Consider the following 19,951-nt stretch of genomic DNA (forward strand, 5'->3'; position numbering starts at 1 on the left):
TTTGCTCTCCCTCAAAAGAATTAGGCATTACCAGCTGCAGTGGTTTTGAATTGCTTAAGGGATTTTTCTTCTGATTTCTTTGTCTATGCAAAGATATAGGTCATATCAAAACACTGCTTGGATATGACACTGGATATATGCCAGCGAGAAAACAGGTGAATGAATTTGTATGAGGAAGGGTTATATTTGGCTCAAGTCAACTTCATTCATATGTTAAGAAATTATTATAAACTGTAATATAAGACTTAGAATAGGAAAAATGTATTTTAATAAAAAAATATGGATACAGTTCATCTGCGGAAGCCAAACCTTCTGTTTACGTAGATGTGAGCTACAAGGGAGCTTTGGACACCGAACACGATGAATCCACTCTTGTTCCCTAGGGCGTAAGTGGTGGTTTTGGTGATGAACAAGATCCCTGGCTATCAAAACTTGTTGCTCGGCCAGGTAACTGCAAGAAAAGCATTAGTTTTACAAATGTCATCATATCTGGCTGTGCATCACTCTCATTTCAGAGGATGAGAGACACCCTCAAAGGAGAACCCAAATCACATCTAGACCTTTTCTGGATCAAAGTCTCTGGCAGAACTAATAATGGAAAGAAAATTCCTAAAGTGACCTCCTAAAAATGCCTCTGACTCGTTTCACAGGAGTTGGCTTATTTCACCAATCAGGGATGGTATCTCCGTCTCCAAACTTACTTACATAATCCAGAGAGAGCCATGAACCTCTAAAAAGAGGCTTCTCGGCTGCATTGACTCAGTTTCCTTGCCCTCAGACTCTTCTTTAGCTGTTTTACTGAAGCCTTGCTGTTGGGCTTTTTCTACCTGTCACTGGACATGCTGTGCAGCCATGTGCTACACAGTCGGGAAACCAAATGGCCCGTGATGCCTCAGACAGCAACTCACTTTTCTACAGAGATTGCTTTTGGGATGGGCTAAACAGTGTGTCCTCTGTGTCCCAAAACAGGGCCTGCTGCTTCTTGAAGCTTCAATATGAATCTTTCCGAATCTAAAGCTGTGAGCATTTGGCATACAGAAAACCAGTAAGATATGGCCACAGCAGGTTGAAGAGGGAGTCCAAGCTGAGGGACTTGTAGGTATAATTACCCATGCCTTTGAATAAGCTTCCAATAAGTGTCTGTTTGAGTAACTCTGGAGGTAGCTGTTGGTATGTTGCCCGAATTTAGCCTAATTAGCTGGCGAGTTTCAGATTAATGTTTTAGCAACATAACTGTTCACGCTAAAGATTTTTGAATAGTAAATGATTGCTTTTGAAATACTTGCAAATGATCTCTTCTAAGTGGATGTAAGCTCCTTATCATAATCTCTGGAAATTTTAAATGTCTTAATTTAATCTTACAATGCTGTCAGTGCATCATGGAAATTTTGAAATGGCACATTTAAGTAATCAATAAACCCATGCAACTAGATTGAGGTTGTGCTAAGGATCAGCTGCTTCATAGATGCTGCACAGATTTTCATGATTCTCAGAAGCACTTAAGTGTGAGAGAGACAAAAACATTCAATATACTGAGAAGGAGAAAATTTCGCTACTTCTTACCTCTACTAGTGGATGCCAGTGAGTTATTGGTTTACGTGGGTAAGCCAACATTTCATTCCAATGATCTCTTCCAAGCCCTTCAGCATCAATTCCTGTCCGACATACCCCAATGACCTCATTGTGCCCTACTCTGAGAATTGCAGAGAGGCAGAATTTTGTTTAATAAAAATAGTTTTAATAACATCTGATGTATAATTCTGTTTACTGGTTTAGTGCAGCACAGAATACATGCCCAAAGTTTTCACACTATTTATTACAGATATTAGTTTCAGTGGTAGTATAGTAATATTAAGTTCTGTAATGGTAGCATCAAAAACCTCCAGCCACTACCAGAGTGCTTCTAGCAGCTATAAAAATAGCAATGAAGACTTAACCCTTGCCATTAAAAGGTTGCAACCCAAAAGACACAAGGACAGAAAAGGACCATAATACACCAAATGATCTAGAAGGAAAGCATGCTTAAATTTTGTGGGAGAAGAAGGTGAAGGAAAATGGCGGGGAATACATTTCCTGCTGCAAATCCTTCAGACATCATTTCACACTATATTTCCCAGCTCTAACTGTTGTGATCATTGGAACTTCAGTCAAAAATGTGAAAGGCAAGAGGCATAACTGTAATAGGCTATACCTTAATACTTCATACTCCTGGCAGTGCCATAGACTTGTTGAGGGACTCCAGAAAGTAATTTTCTGTACCTTGCCTATATATACCTTAGAATAATGTTTCTTAACTTCCTCTTAGCAAACGCTTTGAAAGGAGCAGCTGAAGAGGGCTGAAAGTGTGCAAGTTGCTGTGCTCTTCTCCCTGTAACAGCACCATAGTGCCCCTTTCACATCTGACTAAGTCTTCCTGACAGAAGTTGGAAGATGATCAGAAATCTGATGACAAGGAAAAACAATCTGAAGGTTCATGTTGATAAATTGGACTTTCACTATTTATTTGCCCTGCAATCTCAAGAGCTCATTACTAATAGCACTTGAATGAAGCAGACTTGGCTCGGGCATGATTCTGTCAGTTACTGTCTAGTTTAACCTGCAGTCCTTGAGCCACTATAAGCAGGAGTCTCTTCCTGTCAGTTCTCGGTGAGGACATAGATAATTGAGGCTCAGATGTGTTATCAGCGAGGGCTGAACCCAAAGGTTACAAAACTTCTTTACTGAGTCAACCGAAGAATTAATTATGACTTAATTCAATGAGGTAATTAGCATCTAATTCTTTTTTAGTCATCCAAATTTTCTTTGATTTCAAATACCTGCAGAGGTGTGAGGGCCTTTTTTAAACTGGGAGACATACCTGATTTATAAATCTTTTATATAGTCCAGCCACCAGATGGGGACAGAAATGTATGTCAAGGCTAGTGACCCGTAAGAAGATTGAGCCATGTTTCTTCCTCATCACAGTTATTTATGATGCAGATAAAATGGCCTGAGCTCTAAAAGGTGTGGAAGCTTTAAACCCAAAGGCTTTATCTTTTGTGACACAGAACCTACTTGAAAGTTCAAGGAGGTAGAAAGCAGTCACTTGCAATGATCAGGTAACTTCTCACTGAAGATTAATGGTCAGAAAGCGAACTGTGCTTACCGATCGTAATCCATCACTGCAATGGAGAGGCTGACCTGGTCCACATTCTCTGGAGGGATATCAAAGATGATGGCCTCGTTATAAACGGGATTGAGTGTGTTCTTCTTTGTGGTCGTTTTCCGCTTTTTCAGTCTTCGACCCTCACACATCAGTGACACTTTGACATATGGATCTAAGTAACAGATAATCAGTTGTGTGCATTTGGACTCAAAGTCATTCAAATATGTAGCATAAGAGCAATATTTTTTTGTAGGAATGTCATATTGATAAGACAAAAAATTACAGATTTTAGTGACCCTGGCAAACACTGCTTTCAATATGCTGTCAATGCAAAGGAAAGGTATAGGCATTCTGAACAGACATACTGACTGCCAGACCAAAGGTAGCCAGTAGATCTGATCAGGGCCTATACCCATTCTCCTGCTACTTCCATTTCACAACCACGTTAAACACACAAAACCCAAGGAGTTCCTATCCGTCCCCTTCCTGGATAGACTGTGCCTTGTTATTTAAAAAAGAAGTAGATTCACCTGATGCTCCAGTTATATCCATTGCTTTGAGATTCCTACATTTGATGACTGTTAATGTCATTCTCCCAGCAGTAGGCAAATAACAAAGGGAAAACATGATCTCACCCAAATCTATGCTTTCCTGAAAAAGAAAAGCAATGATTAGAAATCTGACCATACTGCCAACAATTCAGTTCAGATTATACAAAAATTCAGAATTTCTTTTTTAACATGGAGAGACTTCTTTTGCAGCCTCAGATGTTTTTGAAGAGGTCACAAACAATTTTCAGAAATTATTTCTATAAAATATGGAAAGAGTACCAACAAGGTAATATTTTAGTGACAGGATCTAGAATTACTAAACTGAGAAATTAAAACAAAAGCACAGCCAAAACTTTCTGGATTCCTGATAGGTTTGTGTTGAATTCACACAAATGAAAAAGTGCTGAATGTAGAATGTCAAGTTCTGCTCTTGAAAAGACTCGGACTCCATCATCCCCAATAGAAAGAAATCTGGTGGGATATTTAGACCACACACATTTACATGCCTTTTAGCCACTGAAATTTATGTAGAGGATTTATTTCTGCACACATGTATGCGTACGAAAAGTTTATCCTTTCTAAGTGCTTTGAAAAGATGAAGGTGCTTCCAGAAGTTGCTAGCCTTATTGCTCTTACTGTGCTTTGAGGGGTTGTTCTGTTCTAGAAGAAAAGCAAAGTAAAGGAGCAGCACCTACAACTTTCCTGGCTCAACAGCAACTTTTTGGAGGATAATATACTCGGAAAGATGGATAAGGTCCATATGGATCTTAATAGTCCTCACAAAGAGATAGTTTCTATGTTGAGACAATGTGCTGTGAATTAATGCAATATGATGTTGCTATACAGTTCAGATGCTACAAGACTTGAGAAATGTAATCTAAGGAAGAGAGGTTCCATCGGTTCTTATTTTTTCTTTTCTCACAGTTATATAATTATCTTAATACCACAAAAGTTTAGTTGTTGAGATGTTAGTTATGTTCTAAATTGTTCCTGTTCTTCTAAGATTTTAAACACAGTCCAAAAAAAAGCCCAAAGAAAATTGCATATTAAGAACAACTCAGGATTTTTAAATATGACTGTGTAAGGAGCATGTAAGGAAGTCACTTCTGTAAGGCAGCCACTCTCAAGCATGGTCATGTGATCTCAAAGGACTTTTTTTGACTACTACTAAAAAGCTTATTTTTACTATCTCAGCTTCAATGTTTTATCTGTCAAACCTATAGCTATCCTGAGAGTACAAATTTGTCTGAGAACTGCCGGATTTATGGTACAGCTTTTCTAGCATCAGAAGACAAGCACGATATATTTTTAAATGATACATACTAAAATAATGATTGCTGTGTAGATTACAAATACATTGCTTATAGTTATGAGACAGACTAGGGTTTCTTGTTCACTTTTTTCCGCTGCTTATATGAACAGTTTTATTCACTTCCTTCGAGTTAATACTCTGCCTAAATTGAAACAGGTACTTCAGATCTTTCTTGAGTAAAGATGGACTTAATCACATGCTTCAGGGTTTTTCTTTTTTTTTTCCTCCATTACAGACTTTAGATTGAAGAACGCAGTTTTAGAATAGCTTCAAATCTTCTGTTGCACTGTTAATAAAATATTGACTTTTGTGTAGGTTGGTCAATTCACATGTTCAGTCATTTTGCTGGGATTCTGTTCTGTGAATTAATAGATTGATAAGCATGTGAACATGCACTGTCGGCAAATTTCATGCTTGTCAGGATTTCAGATTTCTCAGGATTTCAAAATGATCTAGCTTATTCAGTCTACATAGGATAAATACAGCTATTTGACATCTCCTTAGCCCAACCCTTTACTTTGCCACACAGAGCACAGCATTTTGTGCCAGAGAGTACATTAACAAACTCACTTTCTATTTCAGAAAATATAAATAAAACTTGAACAAATGAAGTGTAATTCTTTTCACTCATTTGTTAAAGTGGCAAGTGCTCTCTTACATTTTACTGTTTTTGTCATAGCTGAAATCTGTTTTAAGCATAGCTTATGTTACTAGCATTACTTTCTGAATTCAGAGTCTGATTGTTGTTCCTCATATCCATATGTCAAAGAGATCTCGCTCCTTTGTTTGAAAAGGAAATATAGTTCCCCCACATCCAGTGCTTCAAAGTTTAAGGCCTATGTTGAGAGAGGTGATGAAGATGGGTTGGATCATAAAACACAGTGGGAAGCTCATAAAAAGGACTAATTCTTCCTTCTTCACAGAGATGACTTATGTAGGTGAATAGAGAAAAAATCATTTTTGCAAGATGGGAGTATGAACCTGAGTATTCTATTATTTCTTTTTGAAGAGAAATTGGATAGACACTCAAAGGTTTGGGTGAGCTCAAATGATAAACAAGAATACAGACAGGACTATTTACCATGACTTAAATACTTTAAAAGAAGCATTGCTCAAAATACTTGCAAAACTCCATATGGTGGTTACTCTACCGCACTTTTTTGAAAAGCAGAGAAAAGCATCAGTGTTTAAAAAAATGGCAACCATTTGAGGCTTATGCTCAGTCCTTTTTCTTTCCTTTCTGAACAACATGTACTGAAGTTATATTGAAAAAGAGCTTGGAAAATCCCCTGCAATCAAACTCAGTGTTTTTGACCATGCAATGAATAAGCAAGATGCCTTAATGCAAAAAGAAATGCTTGGACAACAAATGAGGGGAATCTTTTCGCTCTGCAGAGCAGACTGTCCAAAGGGCAGATGTACTGAAGTTACCAGAGTTCTGTAACCTGTGTACTGACTACTCAGTTTGAAGTGGTAAGGGATGGTTTTAGGATTGGGAAAAGGCTCTCTACCACTCCACTGTTTATGCAGGCATTTTCTGACACCTATGACCTATACCTGGAAAAAATGTGGCTTGTGCTGCCCTGAAATGTCTGATTTTCTTATTGTGGAACAACACTCATGTTGCTCTATGCACTATTTCAACAGATAAATTCTGCAGTGGACTAGAATAGAAATTATTTCAAATAAACACTCTTGTCTATATCAAAGACATTTATGAGTCACTCATTGTAAGATCAAAAGGCTAGAAATAAAATTAGTAGTTACCCTGCACTAGTCCGTAGATACCATTTAACTGTCCTCCTGGTGGAGAGAACTGGCTGTCATAGATTGCCACCACAGACTAGGAGTTCCCATGGTCCTCAGACTGAGTTAAAATACAGGTTCTTTCAGAATCCTTTAAACAACTCTGATGATTTTATCTTTTTAATTTAATTTGGTACTACTTGTGGCATCTGATGTTTGCTGGCAATTTTGTAGACAGTGTCTTTTTGGTTAGTAAGAAAGTCCTAGTACTGTTACTCAGTTTCTACTCTGAGTGCCAAGATTGGTGGTCTTTCTTCATACTTGAATGAACTGACTATATTTTGTTAGGACCTCTACAAGTCATAGGGCAACTGGGGATTAAGATATTAAAATGCATCATTAAAATAAATATTCTTTAGAAATCAGCCACACAGGGTGAAGCCCAAGACTTATGAACTTTTAAATGTTCTTTTGAAGGATTAAGATTAAAATTATGCATATCTATACGATAGCATCAGAGACTGGGTATTGGGTAACATGTCTGGGATATCACCATTTCCCCCCCCACCACCTTTTTTTGTTAACTTGAGCACTAGAGGTTCATTAATTTGGAGCTGAAAACACAGGTTCAGACCTAGATAATGAACAAAGTAAGGCTCAGCATTTAAATTTCTCATGGCAGTCTTTGTCTACCACATCATTGATTATCATGAGTAACATTTTTAAATGCCCTAGATTCTAAGTATTATTGATTTTAACTGAGAGTTAAAAATAGGATTTAAATTACTTCAGAATCCCAGTGCTCTAGAAAATTCATATTTTTCTGACTTTATAACACACTAGATAATTAAGTTCACACAATTCATCTGACAGGAACCCTTCAGTACAGGCAAATCTGAGGAAGCTAAGGCACAGACTGCCCTCAACAATCACATCTGCATTACAGTCCACCTCAAACAAAACACAACTCAGAAGACACATGCCTGGACCCAGTGGTTGCCATTCATGCAAATTTTTAACTATGCTTCAGATTGTCTTACCTGTATCATATATTCACCTAGAATTGCACATTACTTACGTAACCCCCATGAAATTTTATCTTTCCTAGGCCTATTTTGAGTTTTTCTTTTTCTTCTTAAATTAAACTTAGATTTCAATTAACAGCTAGCTTTACAGATGCTCATAATGATTGCCCCCCACCAACTTCCAATAATGGGTACAGAAAAACTAGCATCGAGCACAGCTGCACTAATGCAAAAGGAAGCATTTGTTGGTACTGCACATCTCTTCTTCATTTATTTCCCTTTTGTGTACACAAGCCATCATACAGAACTAAGGAACTGGACTGGTGGTAAGTGCTATACCAGCTTCAGCTATTTTTATGGCTGCCAGTTTACCACACTATCCAATCCATTTTCTGGTATGGCGATGCTAGAACAAAATAAAACAAAGAAAACACCGATCTCAAATGCGTATGTCAGCTATTCAGATGAACTTGGGTTTTTTTAGCTACAGAATACAGATTCTTCAAATAGCATAATTCCCTTCCCACACAAGCAACCACACCTGAATGGACATGCTAATACTTTCTTCCACTAGATTACCAAGGATCTGTCCACATTCCCTGCTTTATGGGCTCTTGGGAAATCAGTCCAGGGGTTCACAAAGTCAGACGAAAAAAGGTCCTTCTTCTATTATTTTTGTTATCAGACCCATGGACATCAGTGCTCTCATTTTCACACTTATGCCTGTAGAAGTAGCAGCATTTCTACACAGGCTGTGCTCCCTACTCACAATATGGATAAACAGGGGAAGGATGTGAGGAGAAGTTTGAAGCCCTTGTAGGGAGCATCAGTTAGCTTGATTGAGTTTGTAGAATCATTGTTGCTGAAGAAAGCTTTGTTGTCTCTTACTCCAATTAATTTTCCCCATTGTTTCCATTAAATTCAATAGAAGAGACAACTTTTAGCTAGGAACCTCCACAAATTCAGTGAGGAAGTTAGATAGAAATCCTTCCATGTTCAGGGTAGTTTCTTCTCACATATCACCACCCATAATCCTGAACCGAACAGGAAAAATTATTTACTGACTATACTGACAGTGTAAGAACTTCTGTAGTTTCCCTCCTGTACTCCAAGATCTTAACTGGTTTCCTATGCTACCAGGAGTGAAAAGCTTATAGGGAGCTGATATGCGAAATAAAGTGTCATTTTTGCATCATTTTTTGATCACAAATGAACTCTAGGCCATTTTTTTACTGATGTTTGTTTCTTCTTCTTTTCTCCTAGTTTTTGAAGTTTTGCAATTCAAAGAAAGTCTTAAAAGAGCAACCCGCTACGAATTCTTACGAGTATGTAAATGTTACTGGAACTAGAAGATTTATACACTTTTATTGTTACTAGTGTGTCATTAATTTCCATGGTTAAAATAACAAGAATTTGCGCAATTAATATTGCATTAGAAATGAAATTCCCTCAAAAACTTGTTACTTTCATTATTGTTCAGATTGTCATAATCCACAGTAAGTAATCATTTTAATTCTTAATCTCAATTTTAATATCCAGAACTACTTTCCTATTAACTGTAATTTAAATTATGTTTTAAAGAGTGCATGTGAGAGTAGCATAGCAAAAATACTAAGGGTAGCATGAATTTATTTTGTACTTGATTCCTAAACAAGGAATTTGCAAATTTTTTTCTCATTTTCCTGCTGTATTTTGAGTAAGCATCTGTATTAACTAATTGTACTGGTTTTGGCTGGGACAGAGTTAACTCTCTTCTTAGTAGCTGGTACAGTGCTGGGTTTTGGATTTAGTGTGAGAATGATGTTGATAACACGCTGATGTTTTAGTTGTTGCTAAGTAGTGCTTATCTTAAGCCAAGGACTTTTCAGTTTCCCATGCTCTGCCAGCAAGCAGGTGTGCAAGAAGCTGGGAGGGAGCATGGCCGGGGCAGCTGACCTGAACTAGCCAAAGGGGTATTCCATACCATGAAACGTCATGCCCGGTATATAAACTGGGGGGAGTTGGCCAGGAGGTGCAGATCGCAGCTCTGGCATCGGCCAGCAGGTGGTGAGCAATTGCATTGTGCATCACTGGGTTTTTTTCCTTTTTTCCCCCTCTTCTTTTTTTTGTTATATTCCTTTTCATTACTATTATTATTATTATTATTATATTTCATTATTATTATTGTTAGTATTATATTTTACTTTAGTTATTAAACCATTCTTATCTCAACCCATGAGTTTTACCCTCTTTGCCGATTCTCCTCCCCATCCCACTGGGAGCGAGGAGAGTGAAGGAGCGGCTGCATGGTGCTTGGCTGCTGGCTGGGGTTAAACCACGACACTAATAATAATTTTCTAGATATCAAAGAATTTATTCAGGCATTTACTTTCCTAGACTTTTAGCTGCTTCCTTCAGTCACACTGAAAATTGCTTTTCTGTATAGTATGCAAATTTAAAGAAAAATGCATTGGCAGAACTAGAACTTTGGATTACTTGAATACTACATGAAGATAATTCCCCCAACAGACAGATTTCTCTCTGTTTTTTTTGTTCTGTTTAGAAACATATTCTGTATATTCCTGCTTTCCAATAAAAACTACTGACCTCAAGCTTCAAGAATCAGAGATAAAATAAAACATAACGATAAATGTTGGGGGTTGGATGGAAAGAAAAAGGAAACCTGTCCCCTCAGACAGTTAACTAAGAATGTATTAAGACATTTCTGGTTTTGAGGTATAGATCAAGATTTAAAAGAATTATAGGGAAGAGCAGTACAGAAATCTACCAGTCTGTTTTCTCATCTATGCATTTGGAATTCAATAGTATTTATGCTATCACAGAAATTTTCAAAAGTTACATTAAGCTCGAACTGGAGAGCTAATTCTACCACCTCTCAAAGGGATTTTACTTTGGAAACCTTGTCCCCACAGCTAATATTTATTTTCCTCTCTTGTCATTCTTTGCATATCAAATCCAGCTCTTTTTCTTCCTCCCAGCACCACTTATCGGTTGAGCTCTTGTCCTGGGAAATGAATCAATGAGGTTTGTGTTTGTTCTGGCCTCTGTGGAAGACAGTATGGAAGCAGTGGGGCCTGTTGCTCTATAATGACTGCGTCTTCTGCTTGTGGAGGCCTAATGCTTGTTTTCGCCTGACATCCTGATTGCTCTGGGTAAGCGCAGCTGCTGATTGCAGTCCTGATTGCATAGAGAGGACTCCCTGAGATAGCACGCTGGGTCCAGCAGGCAGAATGCTCTCAATAGCACCCTGGGAAGCCTCCTAGGTGCTTCTTTTGTCACTCCCTCTGTAGATAACCATCTGTCTTGTGCACCGGGGGGGGGGGGGTAGTTTCATCTTGCCGGGCAGCAAGAAAGTCCATTTCTGCTTCAGAACAGCTGAGAACAGAGGTAATTCTGTGAACTAACCGTGGCATCTACTGGCACGTGAATGAACCAAAATGTATGTGGCTTCCCACAAAAAGATGTTTTTCCGAAGCAGCAATGCATTGACTTCAAAGAGACTATTTGCAGTGAGAAACTCAGAGAGAACTTAGGGCACAGCAGGTCAGTCAAGCCATGCGCCCTAGAATAGCTACCACAGTAATGCCTGGACGCAGAGATATTAACTTCCCTTGAGGAAACCATATTCTTCGTTCATCTAATATTTCTTACTTTTAAGGTAGACTGAAAGTAGCAGTTTGCCTCTAGCAAAGCAGAATATTCAAATAATATGTCGTTTCAAATGAAAAGAAACATTCACTAGTAACAGAAACCTTCCCTGCTTTCAGCAACTGGACAGAAACCCACCCTTTCTCCATCGTCTTTTCTAGTTATCACCCAGACCTAAAGCAGTCCCAAACCTAAATGAAAAACCTCAACATGTTTCCTGTAAACACTGACCCAGAATATTCTCTCATCTACTCAGCCACAGGTGATCACGTGAATCCTTTACATCACTGGCCCTGAGTAGAAATGACAAGTGCCAGCTATTCTTGGCTTTAGAGGGGTTGTTCCCGTTATAGAGATGATAACTGTTTCTATACAGACAAGCCTTTACTCTTTCACACCTGTTTAACATCGTGTTAAAGCTTTTATGTACATTTCCAGAAACACTAATAGTCTGAAACACCATTCTGATGAGGATGGCTAACTGTAAGGCATAGTCCACTACATTGCTGGTGATAAAACATTTACTGATAGTGCTGCGCTAAGAAATAGGACAATCTTTATAAAGTGGCCTCAAAGTCTGACTACCATAAGACATATCTTTGTCAGCTCTATACCACTATTGACTCACTCAGAGTAATGTCTAGTGTGCCATTTTTTGTCCACTTATGAAATAGTGAACTATGGAGAAAACTAAGCAAAGATAATGCCTGCAACTGCTCTGGGTGAACTGCAGAGGTGGTCTTCATTCTTCTTTGATCAGGAAGTCAGAAGAATCTCTTTCCATAACAGAGGCCAACAGCTAGCAGGATTACCTGTGTGACATCCTACTCTGGCAAGTGTTTGAGATAAATGAACTGAGACAAATGTTACTGTCCCACTTATTAAAAAAAGGTATTTAAGCACTTCTGTCTTTTCCAGCAATGCTATTCACTTATATTCCAAGTGCTTTAGAAACAGCAATCACACATCATGGGCATCCCATGAAGTCTATGTCCTTACAAAACCTTCTTTTATATCCCACTTCACAAATGAGAAAACTGCAGCACTGAAATGCCTGGTGTCGGAAAACTAAATAATAATCAAGTTCCATCTGTCTACATGAGATAATTCAAGAGGCTACAAATACATGCTCATTTGGATATACAAATACAAATACATATATAAATACAGCTCCTTGACTAACAACCCCAAGAGACTACCACTGTGCTGGAAATGGCTTTCATCTAAATTCTGAGCCCTATTTTTTTTTTTCTCCAATTGCATAGTTTCCTACAAATGGTTACACTAACAGAGTTCACAGAATACCTTTGGAAAAAAAATGTTACTGACAGCCACTTGCCAATTTTTTTAGGCAATGACGTTAAAGGCAGAGATTTCCAAAGTAATCAATCATTTAAAAAAGTATAAGAAGAAGTTTTACATCCAGAAAGTGTTAGATCACTAGAGGTGGTCTTTTTGCCTAAACAATTTTACAATGCTGAATATTTGCACTTAAGTGCTTGGTAGCAATTCCAATAAATGAGTTTTCTTTTTTTAAAGTATGCAGTATATTTTGATAGTAGCAAAACCTCAGAAATGTATGCAAAACTCAGAAGCACTTCGCAAAAACAGAAGCTAGATATGTTGACTAAACAATCTATTTGATATTATTTGTTTGCCTCTGATGCTATGAATTAATTTCCTAAAGTGTATTAAGAATTAGAGTATTCCAATATACTGAACAACCTTCACAGGTGGTCCAAAGCTGCCTCCTGAGTTTTTCTTTTTTTTAATTAATCAAACAAACAGAAGTAAATAATGGATTATTTATTGAAAATTCAATCACCCATGTATAAGCAAAATTCGAGGCTATTAATATCATCAGATATCTAAAATACTTCTTTTCCACAACTGATTTTACACCAAATTTACCTTGATAATTTAACATTAAGAAATGAAAATGCTTTAGCACTTACAACAGGTATATGCTACATACTATATAATAGCTGCAAGTTTTCAACATAACATGTAACAGAGAAACAATGATATGAATGAAAAATTAAAGGAACAAAATACAAACTAAAAAAGATGAAATCAACAGTTGAAAACCATAAAAATAAAAATGAGCATGGGGGGGGCAATCCTGCACTTCTATAAAATAGTTTCAAATTACTATTATGAGCAAAAAAAGTTTTCAAACTGTAGATTCCCACAGAGTCATTGGTTTTACGGCCAAAAGGACTCAGTGCAACCATCCAGTCTGATTTTCCCCAGACTGTGTATTTCCTGTACCAAATAAAAACTCTTTATGGATGTGCAAGCAAATCTTTTTAAAATGATGTTAACTACTGACAGAGAGCCCTTGCATAGCAGAGAATCTCCTGATCTCCTGTGGTAACTTCCTTCACTGGTAAAATGTTGCAGTCAATTTCCTTGGTAAATCTGTCTAGTAGGTGTTCAACTCCGAGACTGCAGAGCCTTCTGTCATAAAAATAGGTTCTTTTCAAGCAGGTAAAAGGAATGATTTTTACCCTCACTCTACCTTCTGAATAGAAAATTCTTGACTATGGAAGAGATGTAAAAGACTCAAAGCTGAGGAGAGGCTACTTCTGCTGTGTTTTTTAAGTTTTGGACCAATCCTTTGATCTATCACTTCTACCATTTTCTACCATTTAGCAACAGCATGAGCAAACCACCAGGTGTAGGAAGCATGTCTGAACAAAAGGCTGAAAAAATTCACAGAACATACAACAAAACAGGGGAGAGGTGAAGAAGGAAAAAGCATGAGAGAAATATATTTGCAGAATGGCATCTTGGTTCCTATGCTCTACAGTGTAAGTAAGGACCTTCCCACTGAGACAGCCAGTTTGTTTTTTAAAGATTCTTTATGAACACCAAAGCATGCTTGCCTGGAGTACAGTTATTTTTCACTAATTGTAGAACCAGCTGGATCTTTTTTTCCCAAGTCTTAATCCAAGTCAATTGACTCTGGCAAGCATTAGTTAGTTACTTAATTGCTAGTTAGTGACTTTGGTAAACTTTAGATCTGGTGCTTAAGACTATAATTCCCCATTGATTAACATCTTATGCACTGTTTATTCCTGTGCAGGATTGGCTCCCTCATCTTACAGTTTATGAAATGGCAGAGCTAGAAACTTTTATTACTAACCAATTTTAATCTACATGAAACAGCTGAAGTAAACCACAAGGCAGCACACTGCACATACAGTAACAGGACATCTTATAAGAGGGTTTCATTTTGCCAGGAAAAATCAATTCAATCAGTTTCTTACATAATTTTCTGAGAATAGTGTAAGGCTTGTGAAAGCTGATGCGGTCACCCAATACTATATTGATATCTCAATTTTATGTGTTTATTGTTAATGGTTTAAGTGGAGACAACTTATTCACACACATGGAATACTGTAAACTATACTGGCTGACAGGCTGAAATCCAAAAACTTCATGCTTTCTTTTAAACTTTATACATAGTAAAACACCAGCAGAGTGAATTAAGCACTATAACTGTATGTACTAACCCTTAGTGAGGAAGAAACTTGAATTAGAATTCAGCGCCAAGATTAGCAACCATTTTCATCCAGATGTATATTAGTATCTCCCCCAACTGCATAATTTGATGTGGCATTTCAATCTGCTCAAAACCAATGATGAACAGTCCAGGGATTCTAATTTGCTGAAACCATTCTAGTTATCAGCTAAAAATCTCATACACATGCCTGTTGCAAAGGACCAGTGAGCATTTAAATCATTACTAAAATATTAAAGATAATATCAAAGCTAGAAGAAATTAAAAAAAATTCTTGGGCTATTATTCCAAGACCTTAAACACAGATTCAATTTTAAGCTTGGGAACACAGTTTTTAAATTCACCTGAAATCTGAGCTTGATCAAACTAAGCATACACAGATGTGGTTTTCTGGAGGTGTGCCAGAGGCTGTTCAGACCAGTTTGGTAGACCCAGCAGCTAAAATAAATAGCTGGTTTTGTAAATTCACGTTCGAAAACTGTCTCCACTACGCTCCGCTCCCTAATATTTCTCCTTCCTTATGAAACACATTCAAACCGGTGAGGAAATACCAGTCCTCTTTGCCCTCCTAGTCATGCAGTCCTAGACTTCCCTGTCTAGCAGGTATGAACAGCACGAAAACATTTGGGAAAAGAGCCATGGGAAGTTTCTGGCTCTACTGAAGGGATGGTATGAAGCTTCTGTCACTGAAGCAGCGTCTAGTACTGCTCTGTCCTCTGTTCACCCCTGCTGTGGAAGTCCAGCCCATACTCAAACCCACGGATGACTCAGACTGTTTTGGATATCTCCACAGAACAAGAGATGGGAAAACTTCTATATAAATAGCATAATAGTTAAAAAAAAACAAAACCAAAAAAACCCCCACACTTCACCATTTAATTTCCCCCCCCCCTCAAATTCCAGCTGGGGAAGATGAGTTTGGATTTCAAGGTAAATAAAGACAATGTTTGGAGACTGGTGGTTTTCCCGCTGGTAGCCTGTCATCCATCCTGTCATCCATGCACGGGCCTCCTTTTCTTGCTTGCAACAATAAACAAATAATTTCTATTTCCTAACTACTTGCTTGTGCCTCTTGAGTTTTGCTAGTAACCAGCAGCAACACAGATACATCTACTGGGGACCCTAAGCACAGGGCAGCCAGCAAAGAACATTTTAGACTGCAAGCATTTTTAGCCTCTCTCTCTTCCTTCACAAGATTTCCAACCTATGAAAATCTGCTAAAAAGAGCAGGACAGGCCCTGTTCCTTAATAGATGGTCATTTTGAAGGAGTATTTTGCTAACAGTAAAATGTTAATTGTTCTTGTTAAGCAGTGACTTTTGTGATGTACTATTTAATTAATAAACCTAATTTCTATTTGCACAGTGAGTCATAAGGGTGATGGTATGTTCCCAGAAGATTTTTTTAGTAATTAAATTTTATAGCTTCCTAAGCATCTTATTCTCTATGCTCAAAGGAAAATATTGACAACTTGTTTTTTTTTTTCTTCCAGGCTCTGCTGATAAACAGGATGCTCTGCCACAAACTACAAAAGAGAAATGAAAATATCACATTAATGCTTTTGGAACACATTACTTACTGTGGTGGCACAGTGGATGTCTTTCCATACATTGGCTTCCCTGGAGAGATCTGAGACTTCAAAAAGGTTATCAAGAATAACTTCCCCAATCATGTCATGTCTAGAAAATCTGTCAAAATCATAAACACTGAAATGCAATTTCCTGTTGCTGAGTTGATCATAGGCTACAGGAAACTGAAAGGTTTCATCAAAGACAGGATTTAATGTCTTTCTGTGAACTCGTGTCTGAAACTTCTTTTTCCTATCTGGAAGCAGATAAATCTTAACGTAGGGGTCAGATGTTCCTGTGAAGTCTTTAGCAGGCAGATCTAAGGCTTTGACAATTGTAACAGCCAGAAGTTCATTCTCATAATCATACCGGAGAGTGAAGTTAAGTTTTCCACATGTTTTCACATCTTCTTGTTGCCCATCAGAATCCACAGACTTCTGTTTGTAGAGTTCCGGTTTTATTCTCCCAATGCTGGTTGTCGTCTCTCCCCTTTGCAAAATCGGATCTGTCCCCATGTTAAAATCAACACTGGACACTTGCATCTGCCTTGGCAAGTGCCTCCTGAAAGAATTGTGCCTGCACACATACACATACACACACAAAACGAGCCATGGTTATCTCTGGGAAAAGACCTGGCTATTACTAAGTAGAAAATACAAGAAGACTGAATTAGCAAGGGTTCCTCTCCTTAAAATAATTTTAAAATAATCCCCCCCAAGTGTTTTGCAAGTGTTAAAACATCCTTGAGAGGAAATGATGATTCAGAATGAACTTCTTGACCCAAGAGACACCCAGTGTCCTGGCAATACATATATTTATAACCTTGTTTTCAGGCTATGCAGCTGAAACTGAATTCAGGTTCTTTCACAGAACAAGTTGACAGTTCCAACATCGCTTGGTCCCACTCTGCTAGGGCCTGAGTAAAGTACAGTCAGGCAGACAAAAAAGTCACTTGCAGAATTGTCATCGGTACTTCCTGGTTTTTGGAGGCACTCCTTGGTGGTTTTCCAATTAAATATTTACCAAGCTTCACACTGATCACTGTGAAAGGTGCCTGAAAAGGCCATGCAGAGCTATGTCTCGAGGTTTTCAGCATAGTGCTTTGCCGTCCTACAACATTTTATATACACCTGCTTGGTATCTGCTCCACTGAGGTACAGGCTGCCTTCTCCAATCATACTGGGAACATTTTGTTCTGGCTGCAATACATTTCAAAGTTTTGGTCAACATTTTTCTGTGATAGGTTTTTTTTCCTTCTGTTCTCACACTCTGCTGTGTAGTGTATTAGAAAGCTGATTCCTGTACTCCTAGCAAGAAACAATATGTTTAAATCCTTGTAATTTTGAATACAGTGTTGCATAAGTGTATGTATTTATGGGCTTATCTTGACTCATGAACATCAATGGAAATTTGTGCCTTTCCTACTAAGAGTGAAAGCCCTGGCATGCCATACAGCCTTACAGTAGTATAAAAACACTGGTCAAAAAGCTTCATAGAATTAATCAGCAGCAGATGCCATTATGACCACACTGTCCAGTTTCATTTTTGGACATTTTCACATTTCCTTGGTACTTCACTACCCCAACAATCTGTACTGGAAAAGCTCACTACCTCCTCCTGAGAGCATACTTAGTTGCCATTAAAAAACAATTTAATTGTCAGAATTTCCTCTGCTTTTTGCAATCAATTGCTTATTAATGCCAAATGCAGCCTTGCCTTATTGCTTGGTTTCCCTGTGGTGTTGTGTTCTGAAAACAAGACGTGTCACAGCTGTGTGTTTCTTTCTTTAAATCAGAAATGCAAATTGTCCATTTGAAAGCAACCAAGACTCATTTCATAGATATTATTTGTATTTTTGCTGTAAGTGAAGTGGTTGCAGAAGGCATGAAGCACAAAACTACCGCAGTTCAGCTGAGCAGAGATACAAGAGGGTAATCTGCAGCCGTTAAATAATAGACAAGAACGTTTCCCCTTTCGGCTGTTTCAGTACTGCTAGGTGCAGGGAGCAGTCCTAGCGTAACACAAGAATAGGGGAGCGAGAAGTTCATAGTCTAGATTTGAAGTACCTCCAAAAAATCCAGGTGTTTTGATCTCAAATTTAGATGAACAATACACTCCTCTCGTAACACATTCTACCTTTATTTTTTTACAGACAGACAAGTTGAAAGATTTTCTTTTCCCTTAAATGTTAAAACTCACTGAATTCATAGTATACGATGTCCACATTGGAATGGAGTGAGGAGTGGCAAGGCCCTAACTAGTCAGAAAAGTACAATATTGTCCTCAGGGAGTTTCAGGGCTGTCCTTGTGCCTTTGTCCTCCGAGAAGTCCAGCCTCATAGGTGTGCTAAACACAGGGAAGGAACCGAACTCCACCCAAAATGTAGTGGCAATAAATGTTTGGGCATGCAGCAATTTAGGGACTAGCTCTCTAGTATTTTTGACTCATAATGAAGTCCAGGAAGACCTGTGTTACTGCTACTTCTATCTGTGCTAATGAAAGCTGTGCAGGTAGGCCTTCCTGAGTGCTCCTCACATGTGCAGCTGTAGTACTGAGATGCCTAGATAATCATGTTCAAACCCTGCCATAGACAAGCAGTGGAGAAAACTGCCTATGCAGGGGAAACAGTGAAGCTGACTTTATGGCATTTCCAGTTTGAGTGAAAATGGATACACGACAAATTCTGTTTTCCTCGACTTCTGTTGCATTTACGAAGAATACTTGCAAAAGTAACATATAAAAGCCCAAATCTATGATTTCTAAGGTACTAACCTTCTTTCAAATTTTCAAACTTTATGCACATAAGATCCTCTAGTGAATGTAGTCGTCGCTGTGAGATGTCACTAAGTAAAACAGCTGTATGGCTGTTCCCCATGGGAACCAGCAGTGCTTTTGCTCTAGTAAGCCAAAGTCCTAATTACATAGTGCCTAGTATCTGTTCTGAGTCACAGCTTTTCACCAAGATAGCTAATTGGTCTGTTAATTATTAAGATGCTTCATTGTTGTCATGGCAACATATTTATCTTCCTTTGTTCTGCAATAACAAAGGAATTAATGACCGTGATAATGAAGTACAAGGATGTCAGGCAACCAGGTTGTGAAAATGCTGCAAAGCTACTAATGTGTGCAAATCCAGGTACTTCAACCTCTACTGGCTCTTACACATAGCACTCCTATAACAGACATGCCTTCCCTAACTTAGAACAAACACATTTTGAGTGACAGTAAATCTGTATGTAAATCTCTAATATAAAATTGTGCTTGCATAGGAATAACAGTAGTATGAAGCTGATTTCTAACTCAGTAAGACCGCCATATGTACGACAAAAGAGAAGGATAGGATGCTGATTTATGGTATGACTTGAGATTTATGAGGGGTGGCTCTGGTCTAGCTTTCCTAGAAGACATCAGACCAATCTTTTGGACCAAAC

At 38.1% G+C, this 19,951-nt stretch overlaps 1 protein-coding gene across 1 annotated transcript in view; it reads right to left on the bottom strand.

Moving 5' to 3' along the window:
• Positions 1-379: 379 nt before the first annotated feature.
• Positions 380-19,951, bottom strand: part of SYT10 (synaptotagmin 10) — a 36,701-nt gene continuing 17,129 nt past the window's right edge. Inside the window, exons 3-7 of the mRNA XM_050907624.1 lie at positions 16,532-17,096; positions 3,676-3,796; positions 3,146-3,317; positions 1,564-1,693; positions 380-451 (exon numbers count right to left, since the gene is read on the bottom strand). Coding sequence (XP_050763581.1) covers positions 380-451; positions 1,564-1,693; positions 3,146-3,317; positions 3,676-3,796; positions 16,532-17,096 — 1,060 coding nt within the window. The remainder of the gene's footprint in view (positions 452-1,563; positions 1,694-3,145; positions 3,318-3,675; positions 3,797-16,531; positions 17,097-19,951) is intronic.

This window comes from Gymnogyps californianus, chromosome 1 (genome assembly GCF_018139145.2).
Source record: "Gymnogyps californianus isolate 813 chromosome 1, ASM1813914v2, whole genome shotgun sequence".
NCBI classification, from domain to species: domain Eukaryota; kingdom Metazoa; phylum Chordata; class Aves; order Accipitriformes; family Cathartidae; genus Gymnogyps; species Gymnogyps californianus.